The following is a 25,632-nucleotide window of genomic DNA, read 5'->3' as shown; positions in this document are numbered from 1 at the left end:
GTTTGGGTGGTAATTTCGGGCCCCTCTTGGGAGCCCTTAATGATCAGAAAATCGAATAAACAAGGAAATCCGGTATTTCACACCCAGCCCAGGCCCAGGCCGGAGCGTCTGTGCGTTTCCTCTTCGCCTCCCCACGAGGCTGCTGTCTCATACGGGGATGGATATTGGGGAGGGGACATTTTCCCCTTTTCCACCCAGGCAGCTAGTTCTGTACTCCTGGTCCAGCTAGCGAAGGTAGCATGCCCACCCCAGAACCGGTTCCGCAGACAAAGATCGGGCGCGGGGACCGATGGAAGACTGGGATGGTGGCTTGGCCTTCTGTGGGGAGTCCGTGGCTTTTTGAGAGGACCCTAACGGTCCTGCCCCAAGAGGACACGGGGTTGGCAGGGGAGGAAGAGATGCATCGGAGGTGCTGTCCTCTGAGAGGAGGGTGTGACGCCAACACCTCCGTCCTCAGCGCTCAGATAAAATGGAGTGGGGGAGGGTTGCTAGACTTATCTGCGGTTCCATTCTCAGACAGCTCTGGGGCTCCCAGACATATCCTGACAAAAATGAGATGGGGAGAGGGCATGGCTGGGTGGGTCCTATTGGGAGGGGCACCCAGAGGTGCAGGGGCAGGAAATACTGCAAAGTTGAACCATCTGTGTTCTTTGTGCTGGGTAGAGACGATTTACACCACACCACCTCTCTGAGTTTTTGTTTTCGGTTTTTCTCTTTGAGAGGGGTGTATTGGTGGCAGGGTGCCAATCTGGGACTGTTCACCAAGCTAGAGATGTGGAGAGGGACATCTCTCTCTGTCCCAGCCCTGTATGATGGCTGGGGGAAGGGGTCCAGGTCTAGGGTAGGTCTCTGAGACAGGTCTCTATATCCTCTGGGTCACATGTGACCCAGATTCCAGGGGTCCAGGGAAGTTGCTCTTAGACAAGGTAGGATGGAAAAGGGACGATAGTGGAAAAGCTTCCCTCTTTCTGCCCCAGAGCGGGTGGCCCCAGCCACCTAGCCAGCCCTCTGCAGCCCAGAGAAGAGGAGCTGACCGCTGACCAGTGCTGGGGCCGAGGGAAGGAGGTTGAGGCATCCCTACCCATGCACCCAAGGCAGCACTCTGAAAATCATTTGAGCACAGCCTTCCTGGCCCTGAACAGCCAGAGAGACAAAGAGGAGCCCCGCAGGTGCCTGGTGGGCTGGCTGGGCGGGGCCAGGCTGCTGCTGGGGCTGACATTGCAGCAGGATCTAGTGGAGGTCGAGGGAGGAGGTGCAGGGGTGGAGGGTGGGAGTGAGAAATGTAAATATGGCATCTGCAGCGATTGAGAGAGTCCGAGAACACCATAAAAGGGAAATGAAGCTCTGGCCCCCACCCATTGTGAACCAGGGCTGGGAAGGAAGGGGCTTGGGGTGCCCCTCCTCGGGGGCTTTCCTGTAGACTTCATCTTGTAGGAGAGAGCCAAACAAAGCCCCCCCCACCTCTGTCCAGGGTCTCCAGGCTGGACGGGGGCATGGTAAGGTGTGGGACGCCCACCTGGGCCACCTCATGGGCTTGGCACCTAGTGTAGAAGCCTGAGGAGAAGCTGATGTCCCCTTCCCACCACCACCTTCTCCACAGACAAGGGATTATATCTGCCCTCTGCTCCCGTTCTTCGGGTGATTGATGTGTGTCATCTCTGCTTCCCGGTCAGATTACCCTAAGTGAGGTCCGGGTGCCCACGCCTTGCCTCGAGTGGCCGATCTGGAATGAGGGCTGGCATCAGAAGAGCCAGGCTTTCGGTCTCTGGAAGGTGTGGGTCCGCCCGCTCCTCCCCTCCTGCCCAGCATGAACGCCCAGCCCCGGCACACGCCAGACCTCAATGGGCAACCGGCCGTGGAAGGCAGACAATGCCTGGACAGAACCCAGTTTCTAATCAGAGAGCCGAGGATAGGACTGGGCTAGGGTTGGGCTGGGCTGGGCTGGGAGGAGGAGCAGATGGTGCCAGTGACGTGCTGCAGGAGGGAGTTCTCCTTGTCTTTGGATCCTCTTCTAGCCCCCTAATCCCCCACTCTCAGAAATCACTTTTCTCACCTAAAAGACCAGGTGTGAGCTGCACTGAAATGGAGTGTTTATGGGAAGGGCAAGAATTGCCCAGAGTCCAGCCCCAGGACTCACTAGCTCCTGCCAGGTTCAGCTGTCTTTCTGACTTCCTGGAAGTCCTTTCTTGTATCTAACTGAAGTGCTTTCTGAATTCCCATGAGAATAACTTGTGGTGTGCCCTGAAGTCCACCTTTTCAGGCAGGGAGACCAGGAGTGAGATCGGATTGGTATGATGCACACATATATACACGTGTGTGTGTGCATGTGTGTGTGTGTGTGTGTGTGTGTGTGTGTGTGTGTGTGTGTATGTGTATGTGTATAGGGGAGAGGCCTCCAAACTGTTAGACTAGGTAAGAAGTGCCAGACCCAGGGTTCTTGGCCCTGCAATCTGTTTGGGGTGAGGATCAACGCTGGCTGACTGTGTAGGGCAGCAGAAAAGGCCTGAGCTCCAGGAGAGCAGGGAACTTTCAGGACCTAGGGCTTCACGATAAGGGGAGGAGGTCAGGGGTGAGCAGACCCCAAAAGCCCCGCCCTATGGTCTCCCTAGCTAGACAGAGTCTGGCCTATCTGCCCCCGAACGAACCCTGGCTAGGCGGCTTTGCACAGAGGAGATTCCCAGGCCAGCCCCTCCAGCCTGCCCTGTGAGCCCTTTATCCGTTAATCCGTTGTACTATAAAGATTCTCAGCTTCCTGGGTTGGACTAGAACTGGCCTTTACCTGGGGGAAGGAGGTATGCCGCAAAGCTAGGGAGAGGTGAGGCTGAGCCATGACCTGCCCCAGGCTGTGGAAATACAGGCCTGAGAAATGGGGGTGACTGTTAAGAAATGCAAGTTGGCAAAGTCGAAATTGGGGAAGGAAGCCAAGTCACATGGCAGGTTTATTTAAGACCCTTTCAAGCCCCCAGTTCTGAGCCCCCACCGCAAGGGGAGCCCTCCTTGTTGCCTAGTCGCCTGCCCCCTTATCTCTGCCTGACTTCCCTAAGCTTCCTTCCTTTGGTCTGCTGGGGAGGGGGAGGTGCCTGGGCCAGGCCCACATCCACCCTTTGAGACTGCAAGGTTAAGCAGGAGGTGGGGAGGTGATGAAGGGACTCAAGGGACAATGTTAGATTGTACCCCTGCTCTCTCCCATTTTGGTTCTCTAGTCGCTGTCATTTTCCTAGTTCTAGGCTACTCTGAAATCTTGGTCAATGACTGTCTGAATTTTCAATCCAGAGCATTGGGGGTTGTGAGACAAAGACTGAAAAAATAGAAACTGTGTGAGGGCGGGTACGTGGGGTGCCTACGGAGTCCCAAAGTCAGTCAGTGCCAGTCAGTGCCACTTGTGTCCCATGCTATCCAGTTTACAGATCTGGGAAACTGAGGCCCAGACAGGACCTCATGTGGGCTGTGTAGAGACCTGAGAACCTTGGTGGTGGCCTCCGGCTGTAGAAATAGGGCTTATGTCATCACAAGGAAGTGCGGTAGTAACCACAGGCCCCGGAAACCTTCCCCCTCCACCACCCAGCCTGCCTATCTGATTGGATCTCAGCTTTTAAAAACCTCTGAGTAGAGGTGGGGTGGGGCCAGGGCCAGGAAAGCAGCAGAAGTGTCTCATGCGTGCGAGACCTCTTTATTCTTATAGCTCTAGGAGCAAAGGGTGAGGCTAGAGCTGATGCAGTTCATCCACTGGCCCCTTCCCTGTTTGTCCTTCTGGGCCTCAGTTTTGCCCACTGGAGAATAGGAACAGCTGGTTTCACTCTGGTTTGTTCATTTGTGAAGAGCAGCGTTTTGAATGAAGCAGAAGGCATACATTTCTTGGAGGGAACAAAGTGTAGGATAGACTCCTGACATGATGAGTATAAATAAAATGTTTTAAAAATAAGCCCTCGCTTTAGTATACCTAAGCGGTGTCTTACTAGTTTAAAGCTATAATTAATAATTTGGTAAATTGAATTCACCTCTGACCTTTTAATTAATTAATTAATTTAGAATAGAAAGCACGTGGTGGTGGGAAGGAGTCTGAACTGGGAGGTGGCTAAGTACCATGCTTTATTGAACACTTTCTCTGGACGAGGCATTGTGCCTGCCATATCCCATCACACCTGCCTGGTGACTGATGTTACTCCCATTGTACAGATGCACAAACACCGATGGAGGAGGCAGGATCTGAACAAGGGGCACTCTCACTTGTGAGTACATGGGCCTCATACTGCTCTCAGCTGCCTCCTAATTCAGCGGCTAATTAGTTCTGTGTTCAGGGTCTCTGTGCCTCGGTTTCTCCAAATACTTTACCACACACAGTGGCCATGAAGTGGAAAGACTCATGGTGCTTGTGCAGGGATGAGACAGTCTGGATGGGTCGCCCCCGCTGTGGTCCTAGCTCTTGAATCCTTGCCGTTCCTTTCTATGTCTGGGGAGTTTCACCCTCCTCATTCTCCCTTTCTTAGGTTCCTGCAGCCATCCCTGGCATTTGTCTTCCCACCTGAAATCCACCTTGCCACTCTTTAGGGAAGAAAGTGAGGTGCAACCAAGTCTCCTCTTGCTACCCCTCTCCCACACCAGTCAAAGAGCGGAACCCCAGGTGGGTGTGCTGGGTCTCCTAGGCTTCCATTTTGCCCTCTGAACAAAGTGTGTTGAGAACTTGAGGAGGAAAACAGTGTCTTCTGTGCCTCTCCATCTTAGAACAGATGGAGGGGCTCTGAGGGAGTAGACTAGCGGAGGGGAGGGTGCATCCCTGCCAAGAGGGAAGCTGGACTGGGTCTGGTCTTCCTTGGTCCCAGAGATCTACCCCTCCATCCCTACGCAGAGACAGAGGTGGTAGAGCTCAGTGAGAGAGGCTGTGAAGGCATGTGGCAGTGTGTTGGCTACTGTGTCATGTTCTTGGAGGACTCTCTTTCACCCCCAGCCATTCTGGGGTGTGGAAAGGAGGTCGTGCTGATGGCCCATCCCCAGATGCCTGAGTCTATCCCTCTCTTCCTGGGGGGAAGCTCCCTGTCTTTTCTGTAGGCCGGGCTGGTGCTTCCTGAGGCTGAGAGAAGGTGCATGCATGCTGGCAATGGGGGCTGGGGACCAGGGCCAGCATTGTGGGGAGAGGCTCCCTGCCCTCCACTGCCAGCTGGCCGCCTGTTGCCCTGCATTCCTCAGCAGGGGAGCATCCCCAGGGCCCAGTCCCCACTGAGCAGTCCCCCACCAGATGCAGATGCCGATGCCGTCACAGCTCTGGGCTAAGCCTGACTCTGCAGCATCGGCTCCTGTCTCCCGGGAGGTCATGGGAAACCCCTGCCAGATGCCCCAAGATGGGGGTGGGACAGGGAGAATGATGCTGGAGCACAGCTGAGCAGCACTCCCTGGGCTGGGCTTGCCCCTCTTCCCAGGCCCCAGAGATGAAGGGGTTCGACCCCGGGCTCTGGAAGCTCCTGGCTTCTGCTCACAGCCAGGCTTGTGCACCCATGGCAGGCTGGGGAAACGTCCAGCTCAGAGCAGGAACTGGCCCCTTCCCTCAGCCCCTCCTCCACATTCCCACTCCCTGGCTTCTGACATCTCACCCCAGTCTGCCTGCTTCCTCCCCTATACCCAGTTGCAGTCTTCCTGGGGCTGCCTCTGAGATCCTGATGCTCTGAATTCCTGGAGGGCCGTAGACAACAAGACTTCCCTCAAGGCGCCTCATGGCAGGGCTCCCTTCCCTGGCTGCCTGCCTGAACCTGGGCATTGCTCAGAAGTCAGTGGCCAGGACTCAGATGAACCGAAATGAGAGTAAGGTCAAGGACTCCCCCAGAGGAGAGAGTAGGGTCAGAGTCCTGAACCCCAGGCATCCCAAGTTGACACCTCAAGGCCTCTTGTAGTTTTATTGGAGTGCCACACCCCCTCCTGGTGCTCTCAGGAATGTGTTGGGGGGGGGCTAAAGTCAAGCAGAGAGAGTTGACTGTCCCCTTGTACCAGGTCTGCAAGGGCCTTCTAAACCCATACCCTTTGGCCCCACAGTATAAAGCCTTCTTGCTTGGGAGTTCGGAACCAGCCTGAGTCTTTTCCCTGAGGGCAGCCTCAGAAGGGCTGAGCTGGGGGTGGGTCTGAGAGGCCAGGAGAGGGTCCAGTAGGAAGGCAGCAAGACCCTCTGGTGGCCCCAGGGCTCTGGCGGCTCTGCCCCCAATAGTGCTGGGCTTGTCCCACACTTCACCCCTGCAGCTAAAAAGGGTCCAGCATCCCAGATTGCATCTTACCACCCTGTTTCAGAGAAGACTGGCCTCTCTGGGAAGATGCCTGGTCTGGGCTAAATCAGCTGAAAGCCCCTGGGTGTCTGGGAGCCAGACTCCCCTGAGAGAGCAGGGATTTCGCTTCCAGCCGCCTTCCCCAGAGCTGGCAGGCTGCCATGGGAGGAGGAGAGGATGCTCATTAAAGTGGGGGTATAGACGTCCGCTCGCTGCCGCACAGGGGAACTGCCTTCCTCTGGCACAGAAGCAGCCTCCTGGGTTCCCGCTCCTTACTTCTCCAGGCCCTGGGCCTTGGCTTTAACTATGACGTGGGGAAAATGCATTCCCAGAAAACAGCCCGTGGCACTGCTGGCAGCTGTCGGTGGGATCAGTGCAGAAGATTCTGAGGGGATCGTTTTTCTCCAGGCCAACCTCTTTCCCACCCCGGTGCAATGTTGCCTGGTGGATGCAGTAGGATTGGGCACAGGCAGGTTTGGTTTGAATTTCATCCCCACCGTTTCAAATTGGGTGACTTTGGACTTGTTAAATTTCACCTGCTGAGCTTCAATAAAATGGGGCACATATCCCCAGCTTTGCAAGGTTGTCATATTACATGTGCTCATGTGCATAAGCGAGCCTGGTGCATAGGCTCTCAAAAAGTATGATGTCAGCTGGTGGAGAATGCCGAGGCAAGAGTGATGTCAATGACGAATGATTTCTGAAGAAGATTCCACAGACTCCACCAGGCTCCCTTTTCCTGGGTTTAATCATCTTTGCAGGCAGGAAGTTCTTTTGCTAGCTTATCTAAATCCCTCCTGCTGTAGCTGAGTTCCTCTTTGATCTTGCCCTGTTACTGACACGGAAGAGCTAGTGCCTGGCAGGTCACTGCTTTGCTAAATGACCCTGTGTGCCAGGCAGACTAGAGACCACAAATCTCCTCTCTTTGTGCTCCTGACCCTCAGCTCTTCTGCCATGGGGGACATGACAGCTTGGCTCCTGCTCTGCCCTGCTGCTCGTGGCAGGCATGTGGATTGGGGGCTGGGCACGAGGAGAGGTCGTGGAATCTGAGCAGACATCGCTTTTCCCCTCAGGCTTGGGTGCAACACGCCCAGAGATGGAGTGTCAAGCTTTCTGGCTTTGCAGTCCCTCCCTGGGTTGTCCTACTAGTCTCTGGTGGGGTGGAGGACTCTTTTTTTCAGGATTCCAGAAAGGCATTAGGGGTGTCATAGAAGAAAACAGCAGATATGTTTTGACCTCCTGGGGCTTTTTCTGAAGGAACTAGTCATGTTGGCTATTTTGGCCGTCCAAAGGGTGACTCTAGTCCTGGTTTCTGGTGCTTCTCAAAGACTTTGAGGTAGACCCTGGGGAAAGGGTGTCCCAGCCAGAAATCCCCCAACTGCAAATTATACACAGGTATTTTGCACTGCTCTGGATTGAATCTCCAGGCCTGATGGCTTATACAGGTGAAGACTTTGTACATATCACCTATGTGACCTTGAGCCAAGTTATTTCCCTCTGAACCCTCATTTGTAAACTAGGGACAAAAATACCCACTGTATAAATAACAATATAATGCCCAAAATGTGCAAAGCATCTAGATGGTGTCTGTGAAGAGACAATCTTGCTCCGTAAGTGTGGTGGCTGTTATGAATCGAGGACATTGAGTAAGCCAAGGTGTGATGGGTGGGGCTATCATTACCAGCAAAGAAAGGGCATCAGGAATCACAGACACATCACTACAGTTGTAAGAGTTTTCTTGGGTTCTGGAACTCCTTTTAATTATCACCACAGCTTGTTACTGCTCAACAGTGAGAAGTAAGAACTCTCAAGTCTTAAGAACTTGGGACTGCACCTTTGGGGGTCTCAGGGTCAAGATTTGAGGCCGGTCAGTTGTGAACCAAGGGAGGGCCCCTAGCTAGCTGATGGGGTGGGACTAATGTCACCTAGAAGCTGAGCCAGTTCCTAGGAGCCCAAGGTTGCTGAGCTGGAGCTCCTGGGAGGGGGGAGGGGGGACTGGCTGGCTGTGTGTGATGTCATTAAAAGACAGGGTTGGGGGTGAGGCCGGGCCAGTGCCACCTGCCTCCCCACCAAGCAATGGGGTAGGGTGGAGGCTCTGGGCACGTGTCCGGATGGGCCCAGTCGGTACCCTTTGCAGTTTTCTCTCCTTGGCAGTCTCTCAGCATCCCACGGCCTGCCTCCTCCCTGTCTCCTCTGTCCTCCCCTTCCGCCCTGTCCTCCTGGCTCCCCAAAGAGCCAAGGAACCGCTGAGCTCAGCTCTTCCCTCAGCTCTGGGCTCTGGCTTGCGGCCTTTGTCCCGCCGCCACCGGCACCGAACGGGTGGGAGCAGGGGCTGGGAGTCAGCCGAGAGGAGGGGGCTCCCCACCAGCAGCCTGCGCATCCCTCGGCCCGGGCGCCTTTCTTCGAGATGGGGGGTGGGGATGGCTTCCCACATCACACCCGCTCCTACTCAATTGTGAACAGAGGAAGCTCAGCGGCCTTACGCCAGTGCCAGATCCTGCCTCTGAAAAGCCCAGGCCCATTTTCCTCGCCCTGCTCCAGCTCTGCCCACCGCTCAGCCTGCGGTTGCCAAGTGGCGAATAGGCCGGGCTCTGTTCTGGGAGATTCCGGGGGCCTTTCTGAGCGGGGTTGTCCAGGGGGCCCTCCTGCATTGCAGAACCTCGAGAAGGGCTGGAGGATTGGAGGGGTGAGCTTGGGGTGTGGTGCTCCTCGGCGATACTCAGGAGGTCTCTGAGCAGAAGTGACACTGGGTGTTTTGTCCACAAAACTTTATTGATGAAAACAGGAAGCTGGCCCCTGGGCCCTAGTTTGCTAATTTTATGTTTAAAAATAATAATAACATATTTATTTATTTATATTTGAGGAGAGGGTCTTGCTCTGTCACCCTGACTGAAGTGCAGTGGCTGGTTATTATTAGCTCACTGCAGTCAAATTCCTGTACTCAAGCCTCAGCCTCTATCTGGGACTTCAGGCACACACCACCACACTCTGCTAAGTTTTTTTTTTTTTTTTGGTAGAGATGGGGAGTCTCACTATGTTGTCCAGATACATCTTGAATGCCTGGCCTCAGGTGATCCTCCTTCTGGCCTCCCAAAGTGCTGGAATTACAGGCTTCAGCCACTGCACCTGACTGATTTTGTAAATATTGCATTCAGTTATAATTTCGTTTGTTACTGAGGTCTTCTTCCTTGCCTTCTTAAAATTTGTACTTAAGGCAAATACCTCCTTTGCCTCACCCTGGTCCTGGCTCTGGTCTGCCCCCAGGGCCCATGGTTTAGTTGGAAGACCCTAGAGACTGACCCCCCCCATGCCCCCAGGGAGGAAGAAGGCTGTGAGTGGTTCTCATCCTTACCATGCTGCTTTGAGGGGAAGCTTCTTCCTTCCCCTTATCTGGGGCGGAGTGGGCCACTGCCACTTTAAGGGCAACCCTCAGAAGTGACCTTACCTAGGGTGGGGCCAGGAGGGGAGGATGATGGAGTTCTTAGAAAGTTAAAACTGGGAAGAGGTCATCTAGATAGCCCATGATGAAGCAGAGACAGGCTCATATGCCACAAGAAGGCCAGGGCAGAGGCTCAACAAGGTCTCTGGTCTTTTGCCCTCAGCTCTCTTGTCACCTGCCTGTGGGGCATGGGTTTGAATTCTCCACCTGTCAGGGGTGGGGAAGAGTGAGCCCTGGGACCACTGAGACGGTGTCTTCTCTGCTGGACTGTGAGCCCTTGAAAGCAGGGCAAGCCCAGAGCCCAGCCAAGCACATGCGTGAGGGGACAGGCAGGATTCCTTCCAGAGAGCCTCCCTGGCTCTGATGGTGGGCTGTAGGATGAAGTTTATTTAGCCATTTGGGGACTGAGGGTTTTTCTGAGGGGAGTCAGCTGGGGAGAGGAAGGGCATTCATAGTCAGCCTGAGCAGGGATGGATGCTTAATTTCACAGTGTTTACTATGGGTGTGACTTAGCTACTTCAAGCCTTGACTTTCATTTCTGGAGAATGAGGACTCGTAGCATTACTGAAGTGAGGTAATCTGTGAAGGGTGGCTGACCCAGCGCTAGCACTGTGAAATCTTAGCTCTTTGCTTCTGTCTCCAGGTGCTCATTCAATCCCATTCCTGGGACTAACATTCTATCCCTCAACCAGGCAGTTGCTTTGGGAATTAGTGATTCCTCTAGGATTCATGTCCTCTGTCCCCCACCCATTTCTCTGCTCACCCACCTGCACCCTGACAAAGTACCCCAGTGCTTAGAATGGGCCAGCATGGAGCTGTTTAGCTCAATCTGACCACAGAGGACCCCACATCAGGACGTGCTGGGCCAACAAAGGGTCCTAAGGTAAATGCCCGACTGACCCCACAACTCCTGTACCCTAAAACCCTAGAGTCCCCTCCTTCCCTACATCTTCTGTCCCAGACTGCTCTTCTGCCTGCACTCTTGTTCCTGGCAGGCAGGCAGGCAGGCTCCCCAGGTGGTCCGGGTTCTGGCTGCTGAGGGAAAAGCTGCCCCTCTTGTTGAAGGGCTCTGACTAGCAGGGCTGCAGCTCCCCCTCCCCTGCTTTCACTGTCTCCAGGGATGCTGATTCGATTTCCTCCAATCGCCAGCATTGCCATCTGCCTACAGTAATTAAATGATATTTGAATTGAATCCAGAAATCCCACTACAGGCAGCCACGTGGTAGGGAGGGTGTCTTCGGGAGCTGATGCTAGCCAGCAGAGCTGGGGCCCTCAGAGGCTACCTGGGCCAAACCCTTGGTTCACCTGAGGTCACTTGGATACCCTGAGGGCAAGTGCTTGGTCTTGGGTCTTGCAGCCCTGGGCAGAGCCAGGTCTGAGAGCCAGAGTGCCAGATTCCTGTCTTGGGCTATCAATGCCACGCCCCTCCCTCTAAGGCTGCTGCCTGCTCTCTCTCCCTGCACATATGAGATGTTCCTTTCCCTGGGCACTCTGAACCCTGGTCCTTAGAGACAAATGTAGCATGGAACCATTGAAGAGGCAGTGCATGCAGACTGCCTGGGTTCAAGCCCTGGCTCTGCTCCTGACTGGCCGTGACTGACTGTGCACCATCTCAGCTTCCTCATCCATCAATGAGGGTAGTAATACTTACCTCATGGTGTTGTCATGAAGATCAAGGGTAAACATATGGCAGTGCTTAGACACTACCTGGCAGGGAGTGAGTGCTCAGTGTGTGTCATTAGTGGTAGAGGTTGGAGTGGGCAGAGACCTTACTGATCCTGAGCTCTCACTGGAGGCTCAAGTTTCTGGTCTGCAGGTCCGGAAGGATGAGCAAGAATCAGCCATTCCCTTCCCAGGCAGAAGCCCTTTCAGGTGGGACACTGAGAAGCTGGGCTCCCATTCCAACTTGGCCCAGGATGGCCAGATAAGGGTGGTGACCATTCCTTTCTGGGGAGAGATACTGACAACACTTCTAAAGAAAGCCCAAGCCGGGCTCGGTGGCTCAGCCTGTAATCCCGTGCTTTGGGAGGCTGAGGTGAGTGGATTGCCTGAGCCCGCGGGTTCGAGACCCACCTAGGCAACTTGGCAAGACCTCATCTCTACAATAAATCAAAAAAATTAACCGGGCGTGGTAGTGCACGCCTGTAGTTCCAGCTACTTGGAAGGCTGAAGCAGAAGGATCGCCGGAGCCCAGCAGGTCGAGGGACAGAGTCTGGGGACAGAGTAAGACTCCAGTCTGGGGACAGAGTGAGACTCCAACTCAAAAAAAAAAAAAGAAAGCCCAAGCTCCCATTCATGGGTAGGAACTGGGCCTGGTGTAGCTCACCCTCAGCCCTCCCCCCAGGGGTTACCCCACCTCCCCACCTCAGGTGAGCACTTCTACCAACCTGCAGCTCTGAGTGGACCTTGGGGGCTGGAAAGCTGGGGACAGAGACAGGATGGTGACTTGGAGACCCTGAGCTCTGCAGCTAGACGCCTCTGGGCCCTGGATGGGTGCTGGCCTGGCCCCTGGCATTCTTTCTTCTTCTGGTAAATGTTGGCTTTGGGAGAGGGAACCTGACAAGCAGCTCATTGTGAGTGCCTGCTGACAGGCTAGCTTGTGTGAGCCCATGGGCATACGAGCCTAGCCCACCCTTCTTTTGCTTTAGGGAGTTGGGGGTGCTTTCTGCCAATCCCTGCACATGCATGCTCACTGTTTTGGGCTTGGTTGCCATGGAGACCTCATCATGGTGATGGCTGCTTGGAAGAAGGAGGAAGGGGTGGCTGGATGGAGACAGTTCTGTCCATGGTTGGCTCCTTACTCAGTCCTGGTGCCACTTTTCCCCGCTCTTCCCCCAGGATCTGGGTTGTGAGCCCACGCTTTGGCTGGTCTGGTATCCCTTCTGGAGGTCCCTGTCCTTGACTAGGAACTTTGGACTTGACCTGGTCAGCCAGGATTGTGCTTGGTCTGGCCTCTCAGCTCCTGGGAAGGAACCAGAGCTTGTGTCTGAGAATGTCTGCCAGGCTGCGGCATCTGAGAAGTGGACTCCTGGGCTGGAGGACCCTAGCAGCCCCCATAGGCATTGGCAAGGCCCTGGTCCCCTCTAGAACTTAGTTGTAGCTCTGGAGATGTGGTCTAGAGCAGTGGGGAGCAGCCAGGCCTGTCTCTCTCTTCCCTACTTTGGCCCTGAGCTTTGTGTCCCCAGAGGTGGACAAGTTGTCTTCTTCTTCTGAAGAGAGTCTGATTTCTAGGGCTCCCAGTCCAATCAGGAGTATGTGTCTTTATGTCACACAGACCTGGATTTGGCTCCATCGCTTTCCATTATACAACCTTGGGCAAGTAATTTAAACTCTCTCAGCTTCAATTTTCTTATCTGTAATATCAGACAAATAGTAGGCACCACAAAAGTTTATGGTGAAGAATACATGAATTCATTTATGTAAAGTACTTTTTTATTGTTGTTGTTTCTTGAGTTGGAGTCTCACTCTGTCACCCAGGCTGGAGTGTAGTGGCACGATCATGGCTTTCTGCAGCTTTGACTTCCTGGGCTTTCTCAACCCTTCCGCCTCAGCCTCCTGAGTAGCTGGGACTACAGGAGCATGCTACCACATCCAGCTAATTTTTTGTTTTTTTTTTTTGCAGAGACGAGGTCTCACTATGTTGTCTAGGTTGGTCTGAAACTCCTGGGCTCAAGGCAGTCATCTCGCCTTGGCCTCCCAAAGTGCTGGGATTATAGGCACGAGCCACTGCTTCTGGCCAATTTATTTTATTTATTTATTTATTTATTTATTTAAGTTGGCGTCTCACTCTGTCACCCAGACTGGAGTGCAGTGGCCACTCCCAGCCACCGCAGCCTCGACCTGCTGGGCTCCGGCGATCCTTCTGCCTCAGCCTTCCAAGTAGCTGGAGCTACAGGCGTGTGCTACCATGCCCGGCTAGTTTTTTTATTTATTTATTGTAGAGACGAGGTCTCGCCAAGTTGCCCAGCCGGGTCTCGAACCCGTGGGCTCAGACAATCCACTCACCTCAGCCTCTCAAAGCACAGGATTACAGGCTGAGCCACCGAGCCTGGCTTCTGGTCAATTTATGTAAAAGTACTTTCAATGCAGTTCTGATGTTATACACTAAGTGCTTAATAAATGTTAGCAACTGCTGTTTTGGTGATGTTGATATTGTTGTTATTATTATCTTATTACCAAAATTAACTCTATCCTCTGGGACGCTTCTGAGCATCCTTCCTTCTCCTCTAGCTTCTGGGGGTTGTGGCAGCTTGGCAGGCCATGGGAGGGAGAAGTTTGAGGCAGCCCCTCCCCCTACCCAGCTGGACCTGACCCAGGACTCTCCCTGTCCTGGGCAGGATCCGGCCCCAGTTGTCAAAGGAGAAGATTGAGGGCTGTCACATCTGTACCTCTGTTACTCCGGGAGAGCCCCAGGTCCTGCTGGGGAAGGACAAGGCCTTCACCTATGACTTTGTCTTCGACCTGGACACGTGGCAAGAGCAGATCTACTCGACCTGTGTGAGCAAGCTCATTGAGGGCTGCTTCGAGGGCTACAATGCCACAGTGCTGGCCTACGGGCAGGTAAGCTGCCTTCACTCCCACCAACGGCCACCCCAGCCTTGGTCCCCTGTATCTGACGGGGGATAGCCCCATCCTCAGAGCATGTGAGTTGCAGCTGCACAGTCTCTTCCGCTGTCCAAGGATGCTGCTGCACTGTTGCTTAGCAGAGGGAGGGCTGTCAGCCAGAGATGCCCTGGAGTGTGGCTTTGGGACCAAGAAAAGGGGCAGGAGAACCAGGCCAGGAGGCAGGTGGGCTAAGGGGATTGGGCCCAGATGCAGGGCTTGCTGAGTAACACCTTCTTAATATCTTTGCCAATGCAGACAGGGGCCGGGAAAACATATACCATGGGCACTGGCTTTGACATGGCGACGTCGGAGGAGGAGCAAGGCATCATCCCGAGGGCCATCGCACACCTCTTTGGGGGGATCGCCGAACGCAAGCGGCGGGCACAGGAGCAGGGTGTGGCTGGGCCTGAGTTCAAAGTCAGCGCTCAGTTTCTGGAGGTACTATGGGCCAGAGGGAGACTTGGTGGACTGCAAGATGGAATGAGCCTAGGGAGCCATGGGGGTATCTACAGGTGATGAGTTTCCTGCTGCCAGAAGAGTCCAAGCAGGGGCTGGAAAATGACGTGGTAGGACCTTCTAAAGGGGTTTCCTGTATCAGATGGAGCTTGAGTCAATGACCTCTAGGGTCTCTTCAACCTTGACTGATTCTAGCTCTGACGCTTATCAGCCATGTGACCTTGGGCAAGTCAATTCACCCTTCTAAGCCTCAGCTGCAAAATGGGGATGGTACCTGTTTCCTTAGGGGTTTTGTGAGGGTGGCACAGAAGCATAGACCTGGCACATAGGGGCAAGTCTAGTTTTCTCCTTTCCTTCTTGCCTTCTCTGGGCCCTTCCCTAGCCTCAGAGGCCGGCCCTGTCCCTTTTGGCTGAGATACCTTCTGTCCCTCTGAGTCTTCTCTGACCCCAGGGAGAAGTCAGGCCCAGAGCTGTGGCAGCCAGGGGCTTTTAGGGGTGGGAGGGGTCTCTGGGCTCTTCCTTTGGGCCTTTGCCGAGCCCTACCTCAGTGCCCTGAGGTGGCAGCTCCCTCCTGTAAAAGGGTTCCTCTCAAAGGGGTTTCTAGGAAGACAGGCAGACCTGAATGTTTCTCAGAAGAGCCTGACTTAACCCAGTTCCTCTCTAAGATACTTGGATGGGAAGCTTCACTTCTCAGCATCTAAAAACTCAACACAAGGGCCACAGTGCTGGTATGCTGACTGGCTTTGGAGCCCTCCTGTGCACTTACCCCATCAACCCTCATGCTCTGATGGTACCCAGGTTGTCCTGTGAGGGAGAGCTGTGGCCTCAGCCCTCTCCAGGCCTTCCTGTTCCCCATGCCCTGTCTGTTGCACCAGAGTTATTCCTTCCTGCCACACAGGCTGTCTACTTTCCTCTAAGGGTGCCCAGTATTTTAGATTTGAGAGTTTTTGTTTGTCCTTCTGAACTTTTGCTTCTGATAAGTGTTATGTGTGTGTGTGTGTGTGTGTGTGTGTGTGTGTGTGTGTGTCCTGCTCTTTGTGTATGTCGTTAAGCTTTTCTCTCACATCTTGTTTTCATCCCTTTTTCATCCTGTTACCATAGAGATCCCCCAAGAGCAGGCTGGTTCTTAGAAAAATCAATGCCAAAGGATGAACCACAAGTGGTTAAATGATGCAGTGTGTCTGTCCCAACACAGACAGACAGACACTATGGCCACCCATCTACTCCATCCCTTCTGTTTCCTCTTCCCCTTCCTGTGGGATATTTCTGTCCATTTAAGCCATCAAAGCCTCGGATGTCCGAGGGCTGCGGTCTCCCCCTTTGCCCTACAACTTTTCTTGGCTGCTGTCCTAGCCGTCCCCGACCCTTTTCCCACTCCCCTGCCCCAGCTTCCAGCCTGCTGGGCATCCCAGACCTTTAGCTTTCCCTGTCAGGGGTTCCCAATGCAGGAATCTCTATGGCTGACACCATCCGAAATGGGAGCCTACTCCTGGCCAGGCCACATCTGCACAATGGTCTCACCAGGCTCCCTCTTCAGTAGGCTGGGCCGTCATGGCATGCTCTCCATGCCCACCTCTGCTCCTGAGCACAGTGCAGGCACACAGACGCATTCCTCCGCCACCAGAGCTTATCGTCACCTCAGCCCCCAGGGATGGTCAGGATCAGGGCATGATTCCCCGGTCTCCACTGAGCTCTGTCCTGATTCTCATCAGGAATCACGTCCCCATCCCCTGTTTCCCAGCCCTGCTATATAATAGGACCTGCCCACATCATGGTCATTCCTTCCTCATCTCCTACATCCGGGACCCGTGTCCCTTTGAACCCATTAAGTCCTCAGCCCCTCGCTGGGACTGAGAGCTGCTAAGTGCTGGTTCCTTGGGGAGCTGAGAAACAGGGTACAGCCCCAGGAGGGCTCTGCACAGGGCCCCACTGTCCTCCCACTCTGTCCTGGAGAGAGATCGTGGGATTCAGAGCCCGGAGGGGACCCTCCAGAGCTTCAGTTTCTACATCTACAAAACAAAGAGAGTTTATGAGCATGTGACAAGCCCCTGGAGCCCCACGCTGTGTGCCCTGCGAATCAGCAGCCATTTCTTCCCCTCACAGCTCTACAACGAAGAGATCCTTGACCTGTTTGATAGCACCCGTGACCCCGACGCCCGCCACCGCAGGTCCAACATCAAGATCCATGAGGATGCAAATGGTGGCATCTACACAACGGGCGTCACTTCTCGCCTCATCCACTCCCAGGAGGAGGTGAGCATTCCCTGGAGGTCTGGGGCAGACACAGGCACCCTAGAAGGGCGAGGACTGGCACCAACAGCAGTCCTGAGTCCTAACTTCTGTTTCCATCCCCAGCTGATCCAGTGCCTGAAGCAGGGAGCCCTGTCACGCACCACAGCCAGCACCCAGATGAATGTGCAGAGCTCCCGCTCCCATGCCATCTTCACCATCCACCTGTGCCAGATGCGCGTGTGCACCCAGCCCGACCTGGTGAGACCTCGGGGGAACTGGGAGCTGGCATGCTGCAGGGCATCCCAGGGAGGGTAAGATGAGGCACCACGGATGCAGAGATAGCACGCCAGAGTTGGGGCTTGCCTCTGTGTGCCACTGTGATTTTTCCTTTTTCTTGGGTCTCATTTACCCCATCTGTACAATGGGCTCCTGCTCTCTTTACAGCATCATTGTGTCACAAGGGTTAAGTGAGAAACAGGCATGTGCAAGTGCTGTGTGGGCTGTCAGACACTCTGCATGTGCAAAGGGCAGGGAACCCGGCAACCTGCCCTGCCTCTCCCAGATGGCAACGCTGTGAGCAGAGGAGCAGCAAGGTGGGCATGGGCTGGTGGAGTCAGATGCCAACTTCTGCTGCAGGTGAATGAGGCAGTGACTGGGCTCCCTGAGGGTACAGCTCCCACGAGTGAATATGAGACACTCACTGCTAAGTTTCACTTTGTGGACCTGGCCGGCTCAGAGCGGCTGAAGCGGACAGGGGCCACCGGCGAGCGGGCCAAGGAGGGCATCTCCATCAACTGCGGCCTGGTAGGTTTATGGCGGGTCACAGCCCCAGTGACAAGCACAGCTCAATCTCAGACCCTCCCAAGGCCCCCCAGACCCCATGGCTTCCTGGTCCTCCTTGGGCCTCTTTCCAGCTAGCCCTTCACCTCTCACCCCTGCCCCCAACTTTCTGATTTCACCAGCTTGTCACATCTGCTTACAATCCCCCCCAGGGAGCCCAAGGGTACAGATGGCAGAGCCGTCTAGCCCCTGCTCCTCCCTTCTTGAGTGACTCTTGAGTGCCAGGGCCTGTCTCCCACAGCTGGCCTTGGGCAATGTGATCAGTGCCTTGGGGGACCAGAGCAAGAAGGTGGTGCACGTGCCCTACAGGGACTCTAAGCTCACTCGGCTCCTGCAGGACTCGCTGGGAGGCAACAGGTATCTGATGATCAACACCCAGTGAGGGAGGAGGGGAGGTAGGGAGGCTCCTGGAGAATACTGATGTGAGGGTTTGGCACATGATGGCCCCGTGGTGGAGGAGGCCTTCCCATCCCAGGCTGCAGGTTTAGGAGGTAGGAACCAGGCCAGGTGTGGTGCTCATGCCTGCTATTCTAGCACTTTGGGAGGCCAAGGCAGGATTGCTTGAGCCCAGGAATTCGAGGCCAGCCTGGGCAATATAGCGAGACCCTGTCTTTATTTAGAAAGGAAAGAAACCTTAAAAGTAAAAACGGAAATGGGAGCCCTGAGACACTCCATGACCTTTGACCTGTTAGAGTCAGACTCAGTTTCCTTATCTGTACAACAGGGAGGGATATTTCTAAAGGAAGTCATATGACCCAGATGAGATAATAGCTGGGAAGTGCTAGAAAATGTCGGGGCTGTGGCTCATCCTCACCAGAGGAGTCTGGCTGTTACACAGCATAACCTCCTCAAGCTTGTTGGCCACCTCCATTGTTGTCACCCACCTTTGCAGTGGAGTCTTAGCCAAGTGGCTCGGGTCCCCACATCCCAGGTTCTGCCTTCCTGAGTGCCCAGGTCCTTCAGGCATCGAGGCAGCAGGGGATCGGGGTAGGAGCAGAATCTCTACTCTGAGGCAATGCTTCTGGGGCTCATGGTGTTCCTCAGTCTCACCCCACCTTCCTGCACCCCCAGCCAGACCATCATGATCGCCTGTGTGAGCCCCTCGGACCGAGACTTCATGGAGACCCTCAACACACTCAAATATGCCAATCGGGCCCGCAACATCAAGAACAAGGTGGTGGTGAACCAAGACAAGACCAGCCAGCAGATCAGTGCGCTGCGGGCTGAGATTGCGCGCCTGCAGATGGAGTTGATGGAGTACAAGGCGGTGAGAGCATGCTCACGGGCGCTGACCCGTGCCCTGGGCATACTGTGTGTGCCCTGCGGTCTTGCCCTGACCTCCCCAGCAGCACTTCTACCTCCCCATCACTCCCCACACCCCTCCTGAGCATCAGCTGTGTGCCAGGCAGCAGACTGGGGCTCTCCCCGGTGAAGCAAGCACAGTCTGAGTCCACAGATTTTAGAATACTAGTCTGAGAAAGAGCACCTTGGCTTTTGGAGCATGCATAGGGCAGGCACTCTCAGGGTTTTTTTGTGTGTGCTGAATGTGCTGTGTTGGAACAGGTGAGACTGCTGGACTGTGATACAGAATAGTTGATAATGGCCAGCCTGGGCAACCTAGTGAGATCCCATCTTTACAAAGAAAAAAATTGAATAAAAAAATTAGCTGGGCATAGTGGTGTGGACCTGTAATCCCCACGCCTGGGGGAGCTGAGACAGGAGGAGTGCTTGAGCTCAGAGCTCAAGGCTACAGTGAGCTATGATCCCACCGTGGCACTCCACACTCCAGCCTGGGAGACAGAGGAAGACCTTGTCTAAAAAAAAATTGATAATGGGGCCACAGGAGTAGTCCATTGTGCTGCAGGGGGACAGAGGAAAGAGTTGGCCCTACTCACTCAGGTAGTCAGGGAGAGCTTCATGGAGGAAGGGAGCTTTATGTGAATTTTGAAGAACAAATGAGGTGTCAGCAAAAGGAGATAGGGCAGTCATGCTAGGTAGAGAACAAGCCATGTACAAAGGAACAGAAGTGGGAGGGAAATGGATTTTCTGGGGAATCTACTTACATGTTACTAAGGCAAAAGTCACAAACTGTTTCAAATAATGCAACTTGTCACCCTTTCTGTAAACCAGGGTACTTCAGCTTTTCCGGAAAACTATGAAGATCTAACAGCATATGGCACTAAGTTGACTGGGTGGCATAGCAGCTTCCCTTTTTAGACTGAGTCTGGACTCTGTTAGCTCCAGTCTCTACCACTCTCTGTTGTCTTATACCCAGGCTGACTCATTTATGCCAGCTGCCTGACCAGGGAGGGTTTCGACCCTTAAACTAGCATTTATGGAGACATGACAGTGGGCAGTAGGGTGGATGGAGAAAGTCTGTGGGAGTCTTTGAGTGGCTGGTCACGAATTTGGATTTTTGTTGTTGTTGTTGGCAAGGGACGTTATATAAGGTATTTGAGCATTGTTACGGAGAAACTGGGCAACAGAGGCTGGCACGTGCTGCCACATCCAGGGGCAAGGACAGGGCGCTGGCAAAGGGAGGTGCATCGTTACCCCTTTCCCCTGCCTGCCAGCCCCGGCACCTGACTGCTCTCACATGCCCCTGCTCCCAGGGCAAGCGGGTGATGGGAGAGGACGGTGCCGAGGGCTACAGTGACCTGTTCCGGGAGAATGCCATGCTGCAGAAGGAGAATGGGGCGCTGCGACTGCGGGTGAAGGCCATGCAAGAGGCCATCGACGCCATCAACAACCGTGTCACCCAACTCATGAGCCAAGAGGCCAACCTGCTGCTGGCCAAGGCCGGTAAGTCGGGGTGTGCCTGGCCAGCTCAGAGCACCCATGGACTGGGACCCACTCACCCCACACCCACCCCAGGGCATGGGGCTAAGCCCCCAGTCCATTCACAGATCAACTCGTGTGCATTCTTTTCCAGTGGAAACATTTTTGGGTGACACAAGTAACATGGAAACACATCCTTCTTAGGAAATGTACAAACAGAACGTCTGTATAAAAAGTGAAAGGTTGAAATCCCTTTTCCTGAACTCTCCACCCCAAGCCCTCTCCACTTCCCAGAAGGGACCTTCATGACAGCTTGGTACATTTTTTCCCAAACTTTCTCAGAACATTTGTTTCAAGTATTATTGTGTATTTATATACATTGTTATATGTCTGCGTGGATATATATTACTTTTTCTATGACTTCCTTTTTTCATTTAGCATTATGTTGTAGAAATTGTTCCATATTAAAACCTACACTTAAGCTGGTTGTGGTGACTCATGCCTAGAATTCCAACACTCTGTGAGCCTGAGGCAGGAGGATCGCATGAGCCCAGGAGTTGCTCAGCCTGGGCAACATTGTGAGACCTTATCTCTACAAAAAATCAAAAAATAATTTAAAAAAACCATAACATGCACAAAACTACACATACACACATACCCAATAAAAACTTCTTTTAAACTTCTACATGATGTTTTGTATGTGACAATGAAGAATAATGTATTATAACAGCTCTCTATGGATGGACGTTTAGGTTGTTTCCAGTTTCTTGCTATTACCAACAGTGCTGTGTCCGCCTAAGAACATGTACAAGTATTTCTTTGATATTCATTCTTTTTTGGAAAAGGCCCATGGGAGCTACCCTGTTAGAGAGACAGATCCAGGACTGGCAGCCTCAGAGCTGAAGCCCTTGCTGTCATTTCTTTTCTTATCGCACCCTCCTTCTGGCCTCCCTTTCCAGGTGATGGCAACGAGGCCATTGGCGCTCTGATCCAGAACTACATCCGGGAGATTGAGGAGCTGCGGTAAGTAATCCCCAGCCGGTGCAGGCAGGCTGCGGGGCCTGGGCCGGGCAGGGCCCAGAGAGCGATGCTGCCTCACCTGGCACCACCCACTCGTTTCGCCCACACAGGACGAAGCTACTGGAGAGTGAGGCCATGAACGAGTCCCTCCGCCGCAGTCTCTCCCGGGCCTCAGCTCGGAGCCCCTACTCCCTGGGTGCTTCTTCGGCTTCCCCTGCCTTCGCTGGTAGCCCAGCCAGCTCCATGGAGGATGCCTCTGAGGTGATCCGCAGGGCCAAGCAGGACCTGGAGCGGCTCAGAAAGAAGGAGGTCAGGCAGCGCAGGAAGAGGTGAGTGGCGTGCTGCCCCCGCAGAAGCCCCCACCCCGCGGACCTGCCCACCTGTGTTCAGGAAGCCACACCCAAGGGAGCACATGGAGCAAATGTGCTCAGCCTTTGGGGCAGAGAGCCTTCGCCCCACCTTCTCCAAAGCTATGCTTTCCCCCAAGGAGAGAAAGTATAGAGAGTGACCAAGGTTTGCTCTGAGTGCTGCACTAGAGAGGAGTAGTGGGATTCTCTGCAGAGCAGGAACCCAGTCCTATTCCCCTGTCCTTTGGGCAGGGGTATTCCTTGTCATGCCCCATGCCCCTGCCACAGGCCCAAGGCAGGGTTAGTCTCCCCCGCCCCATCTAGCCTCCCCTTTATTCCACGAGCAGCCCTGAGAAGGAAGCCTTCAAAAAGAGGGCAAAACTCCAGCAGGAAAACAGCGAGGAGACGGATGAGAATGAGGCTGAGGAGGTGAGGACCACATGCCCCGTCCTCGTCCCAGTCATGGGCCTGTGTCCCTGTCCCTGCTGGGGTTGGGCCAGTCAACATCTTTGCACAGGGTGAGGGAGGGGGTGGGGCCTGCAGTCCGCATCCCGCTGATGCTGGCACTTCCTAATGTTGCTGACTGGTTGCCATGGTGATCTCCATTCCCCAGGCCCCCATGTCGTCCCAAGGGGATGATGGGGCAGAGGGAAGCTCTCCCGGGGGGCTCCGTCTGGGCTGTTGGGGAACTGGCGCTCTTCCAGGAGTGAGGGTGGGCAGAAGGGCCTGCCCTGGGGCCTGCCCAAATCCCTCCCCTCCTCACAACCCTGGGGCACGGTGTCCGGATGGATCTGTGCTTCTGGGCTCCCCTCTCCTGAGGCCAGGCCCACCCCAATGGTGCTTGGTACCCAGGAGGAGGAAGAGCGAGATGAGAGTGGCTGTGAGGAGGAGGAAGGACGTGAGGACGAAGATGAGGACTCGGGCAGCGAGGAGAGCCTGGTGGACTCAGATTCTGACCCCGAGGAGAAGGGTATGTGGGTCTGGGCTGGGGACCAGGGGCTGGTGGGGCTGAGGTACCTGGCTACCAATGCCCAGGGATGGGGTTGGCCCTGCTTTAATCTCGAGGTGGTGGTATCCAGAGCCCAAAACTCCCGGATGCGAAACCAGTAACAATAACAGCAGCAGCAGCAGCAGTGATGATGATGGTGCAAGCACTCTGAATGCTCGCGGGCTGCAGGCTCTGGGCCCAGCTTAACCTTTCACATGGCTTGGTTCTTTCACTCCTCACCTCAACCCTATACGTAGGCATTGTGAGTTTCCCTGTTAGTTACCACTGAAGAACAAGCTCAGAGAGATTTAGTGACCTTCCTCAGTTTGGCCCTTGTAGAGCAGGGCATAAATCTAGGTCCAACTCTGGTGCGGAAACCCTCTCCTCTAAATAGGGACGTCTGCCCCCTCAGCTCTGCCCACTGCCAGCTCTGGCCCACAGCCCTGCAGGGTGCTCTCACTTTTCTCACCCTGTTCTACCCAAGCTGGGTCTTGTGTCATCTGCCACAGGTAGATGTTGGCTTTGGGCATGGCAGGACTGGGAAGGATGTCTGGACTCCCATCCCAGCTTCTGAGCCCAGTCTTGCATTACTGGGGCTGCTCTTTAAACATATTGCCCATCTCTGGTCGCTGGGCATGGCTGACCAAAGGAGGGCCCAGCCGCCGAGGACTGGCACATTTGCTCCCCATCTCCCCTTGCCCTGGTGCTGGACTGAATTTGGCTGTGCCCCCACAGAGGTGAACTTCCAGGCAGACTTGGCTGACCTGACATGCGAAATTGAGATCAAGCAGAAGCTGATCGACGAGCTGGAGAACAGCCAGCGGCGGCTGCAGACGCTCAAGCACCAGTACGAGGAGAAGCTGATTCTGCTGCAGAACAAGATCCGTGACACACAGCTGGAGCGTGACCGTGTGCTGCAGAACCTCAGTGAGGCCAGCGCCTTGCCCCGCCCCCAACCCACCCAGACCCCGCCCATATTCCCCCCACACACACTTTCCCCTGAGCCTCTCCTCTGTAAAAGCACTTCCTGCAGCTGGCATCTTGGGGATTTGCCTGACCTTCCGGGCAAGGGACTTCTGACCCTCTGACTGGGGGGTCCTTTGATCCACTGTTAAAAGTTTCTATGTTGGGCTGGGCACGGTGGCTCAAGCCTGTAATCCCAGCACTTTGGGAGGCCGAGAGAAGAGGATTGCCTGAGCCCACGGGTTTCAGGCCATTCTGGGCAACTTGATGAGACCTTGTCTCGACACTATATCAGAAAATTAGCTGGACATAGAAGACTGAGGCAGAAGGATTGCCTGAGCCCAGCAGGTCAACGCTGGGGTGTCTGAGAGTGTGCCACTGCACTCTAGCCTGGGCGACAGAGTGAGACTGACTCAAAAAAAAAGTTCCTATGTCTAACCCTCGTACCTGTGCTCCATTCTAAATTAACCTTTTTATTTCTCACTATCATCTCACATATTAGAATCCTGTATAAACCTGGACACGTGAGTGTGCCACTTGGTCTTTTCTCCTACATTCCTCTCCTTGGGGCTTTTCCTTTGTACCTGTTTGTAAGCTCTCTGCCACATTCTGTCTTCCTTACTTTGCCCTTACTCTGCCACTTGTTCTGTGTTTCGTTTATTCGTCTGTCCCTTCCCTTACTCAGCAAACATGTTGAATACATCTTTCAGAGCAGACATTGTCCTTGGTGCTGGAACTGTTAGAGTGAGTAGACTCCCTGCTTTCACGGAGTGTGCATCCTAGTGCGGAGAGACAGGCATAAAATAGCATGGCAGACAGCGATACATCTTACGGAGAAAATACAGCAGGGAGGAGGATGGGGACCAAAGGATGGTCCTGGAAGACTTCACCAAGAGGTGATATTTGAGCAAAGATTTGAAGGAGATGAGATAGTGTTAGAATGGAACGCGCCAGGAGAAGAGCATTCCGGGCAGAGGGAGCAGAAGATGGCAGGCCCTGAGGCAGGCATGTGGTGGAATGACAAGGGGGCCAGAATGGCTGCAGCACAGTGAATGGGGACAGGTCAGAGGAGAAGTGTGGTGCTAGGTCATGCCAGTCACTGCAAGAACGCTGCCTTATACCCTGAGGGAGATGAGGGGGTGTGGCGTTTTGAGAAAGCTACATGTTGTAAAATTAAAAAGCATTTTTAAAAGATCACTGCAGCTGCTGTATGGGAGAATGAAAGCGGCAGCTGGAGACCACTTAGGAAACTGATATAAAGACCCCAGGAGAGATGGCTTGGACAGGAGGCGGTGAGAAGTGGTTGGATGCTGGGCATATGATTGTGCGGGTTGAGCCAAGAGGCTCTGTTGATGGATGGGAGGCAGACGTGAGGGAGAGAGGAGCCAAGGGTGCCTCAGGGTGTGAGCTTCTGGAAGGATGGAGACGATACTTACTGCGAACGGGGAGGGGTAGAAATAAAGAGTCGGTCTTGTACCTGTTAAGTTTGAGATACCTGTTGACAGGGTGGAGAATCAGCTCATTCTCTGCTCCAGCCCATGTTCCTCTGTCTTCGCTTGCTAACTCTTCCCCTTCCCACTGGCTCCAGTTCTTTCTTTCTTTTTTTTTTTTTGAGTTGGAGTGTCACTCTGTTGCCCAGACTAGAGTGCAGTGGCCTCTCCCGGCCACCGCAGCCTCAACCTGCTGGGCTCCGGCGATCCTTCCGCCTCCGCCTTCTGC

At 54.2% G+C, this 25,632-nt stretch overlaps 1 protein-coding gene across 3 annotated transcripts in view; it reads left to right on the top strand.

Moving 5' to 3' along the window:
- Positions 1-14,022: 14,022 nt before the first annotated feature.
- KIF21B (kinesin family member 21B) overlaps positions 14,023-25,632 on the top strand; it is a 33,925-nt gene continuing 22,315 nt past the window's right edge. For all 3 annotated transcript variants that reach the window (XM_021717135.1, XM_021717134.1, XM_021717133.1), the window contains exons 1-13: positions 14,023-14,244; positions 14,545-14,727; positions 16,849-16,998; positions 17,101-17,235; positions 17,614-17,781; positions 18,059-18,174; positions 18,889-19,084; positions 20,430-20,619; positions 21,555-21,618; positions 21,726-21,944; positions 22,310-22,391; positions 22,815-22,932; positions 23,686-23,877. In XM_021717135.1, the coding sequence (XP_021572810.1) occupies positions 14,569-14,727; positions 16,849-16,998; positions 17,101-17,235; positions 17,614-17,781; positions 18,059-18,174; positions 18,889-19,084; positions 20,430-20,619; positions 21,555-21,618; positions 21,726-21,944; positions 22,310-22,391; positions 22,815-22,932; positions 23,686-23,877 (1,789 nt within the window). In that variant the 5' untranslated portion in view covers positions 14,023-14,244; positions 14,545-14,568. The remainder of the gene's footprint in view (positions 14,245-14,544; positions 14,728-16,848; positions 16,999-17,100; positions 17,236-17,613; positions 17,782-18,058; positions 18,175-18,888; positions 19,085-20,429; positions 20,620-21,554; positions 21,619-21,725; positions 21,945-22,309; positions 22,392-22,814; positions 22,933-23,685; positions 23,878-25,632) is intronic.

This window comes from Carlito syrichta, unplaced genomic scaffold (genome assembly GCF_000164805.1).
Source record: "Carlito syrichta isolate Samal-C Ts95f unplaced genomic scaffold, Tarsius_syrichta-2.0.1 Scaffold309294, whole genome shotgun sequence".
NCBI classification, from domain to species: Eukaryota; Metazoa; Chordata; class Mammalia; order Primates; family Tarsiidae; genus Carlito; species Carlito syrichta.
Note: the sequence above shows the minus strand (reverse complement) of the source record. Positions and strands in the feature narration are given on the sequence as shown.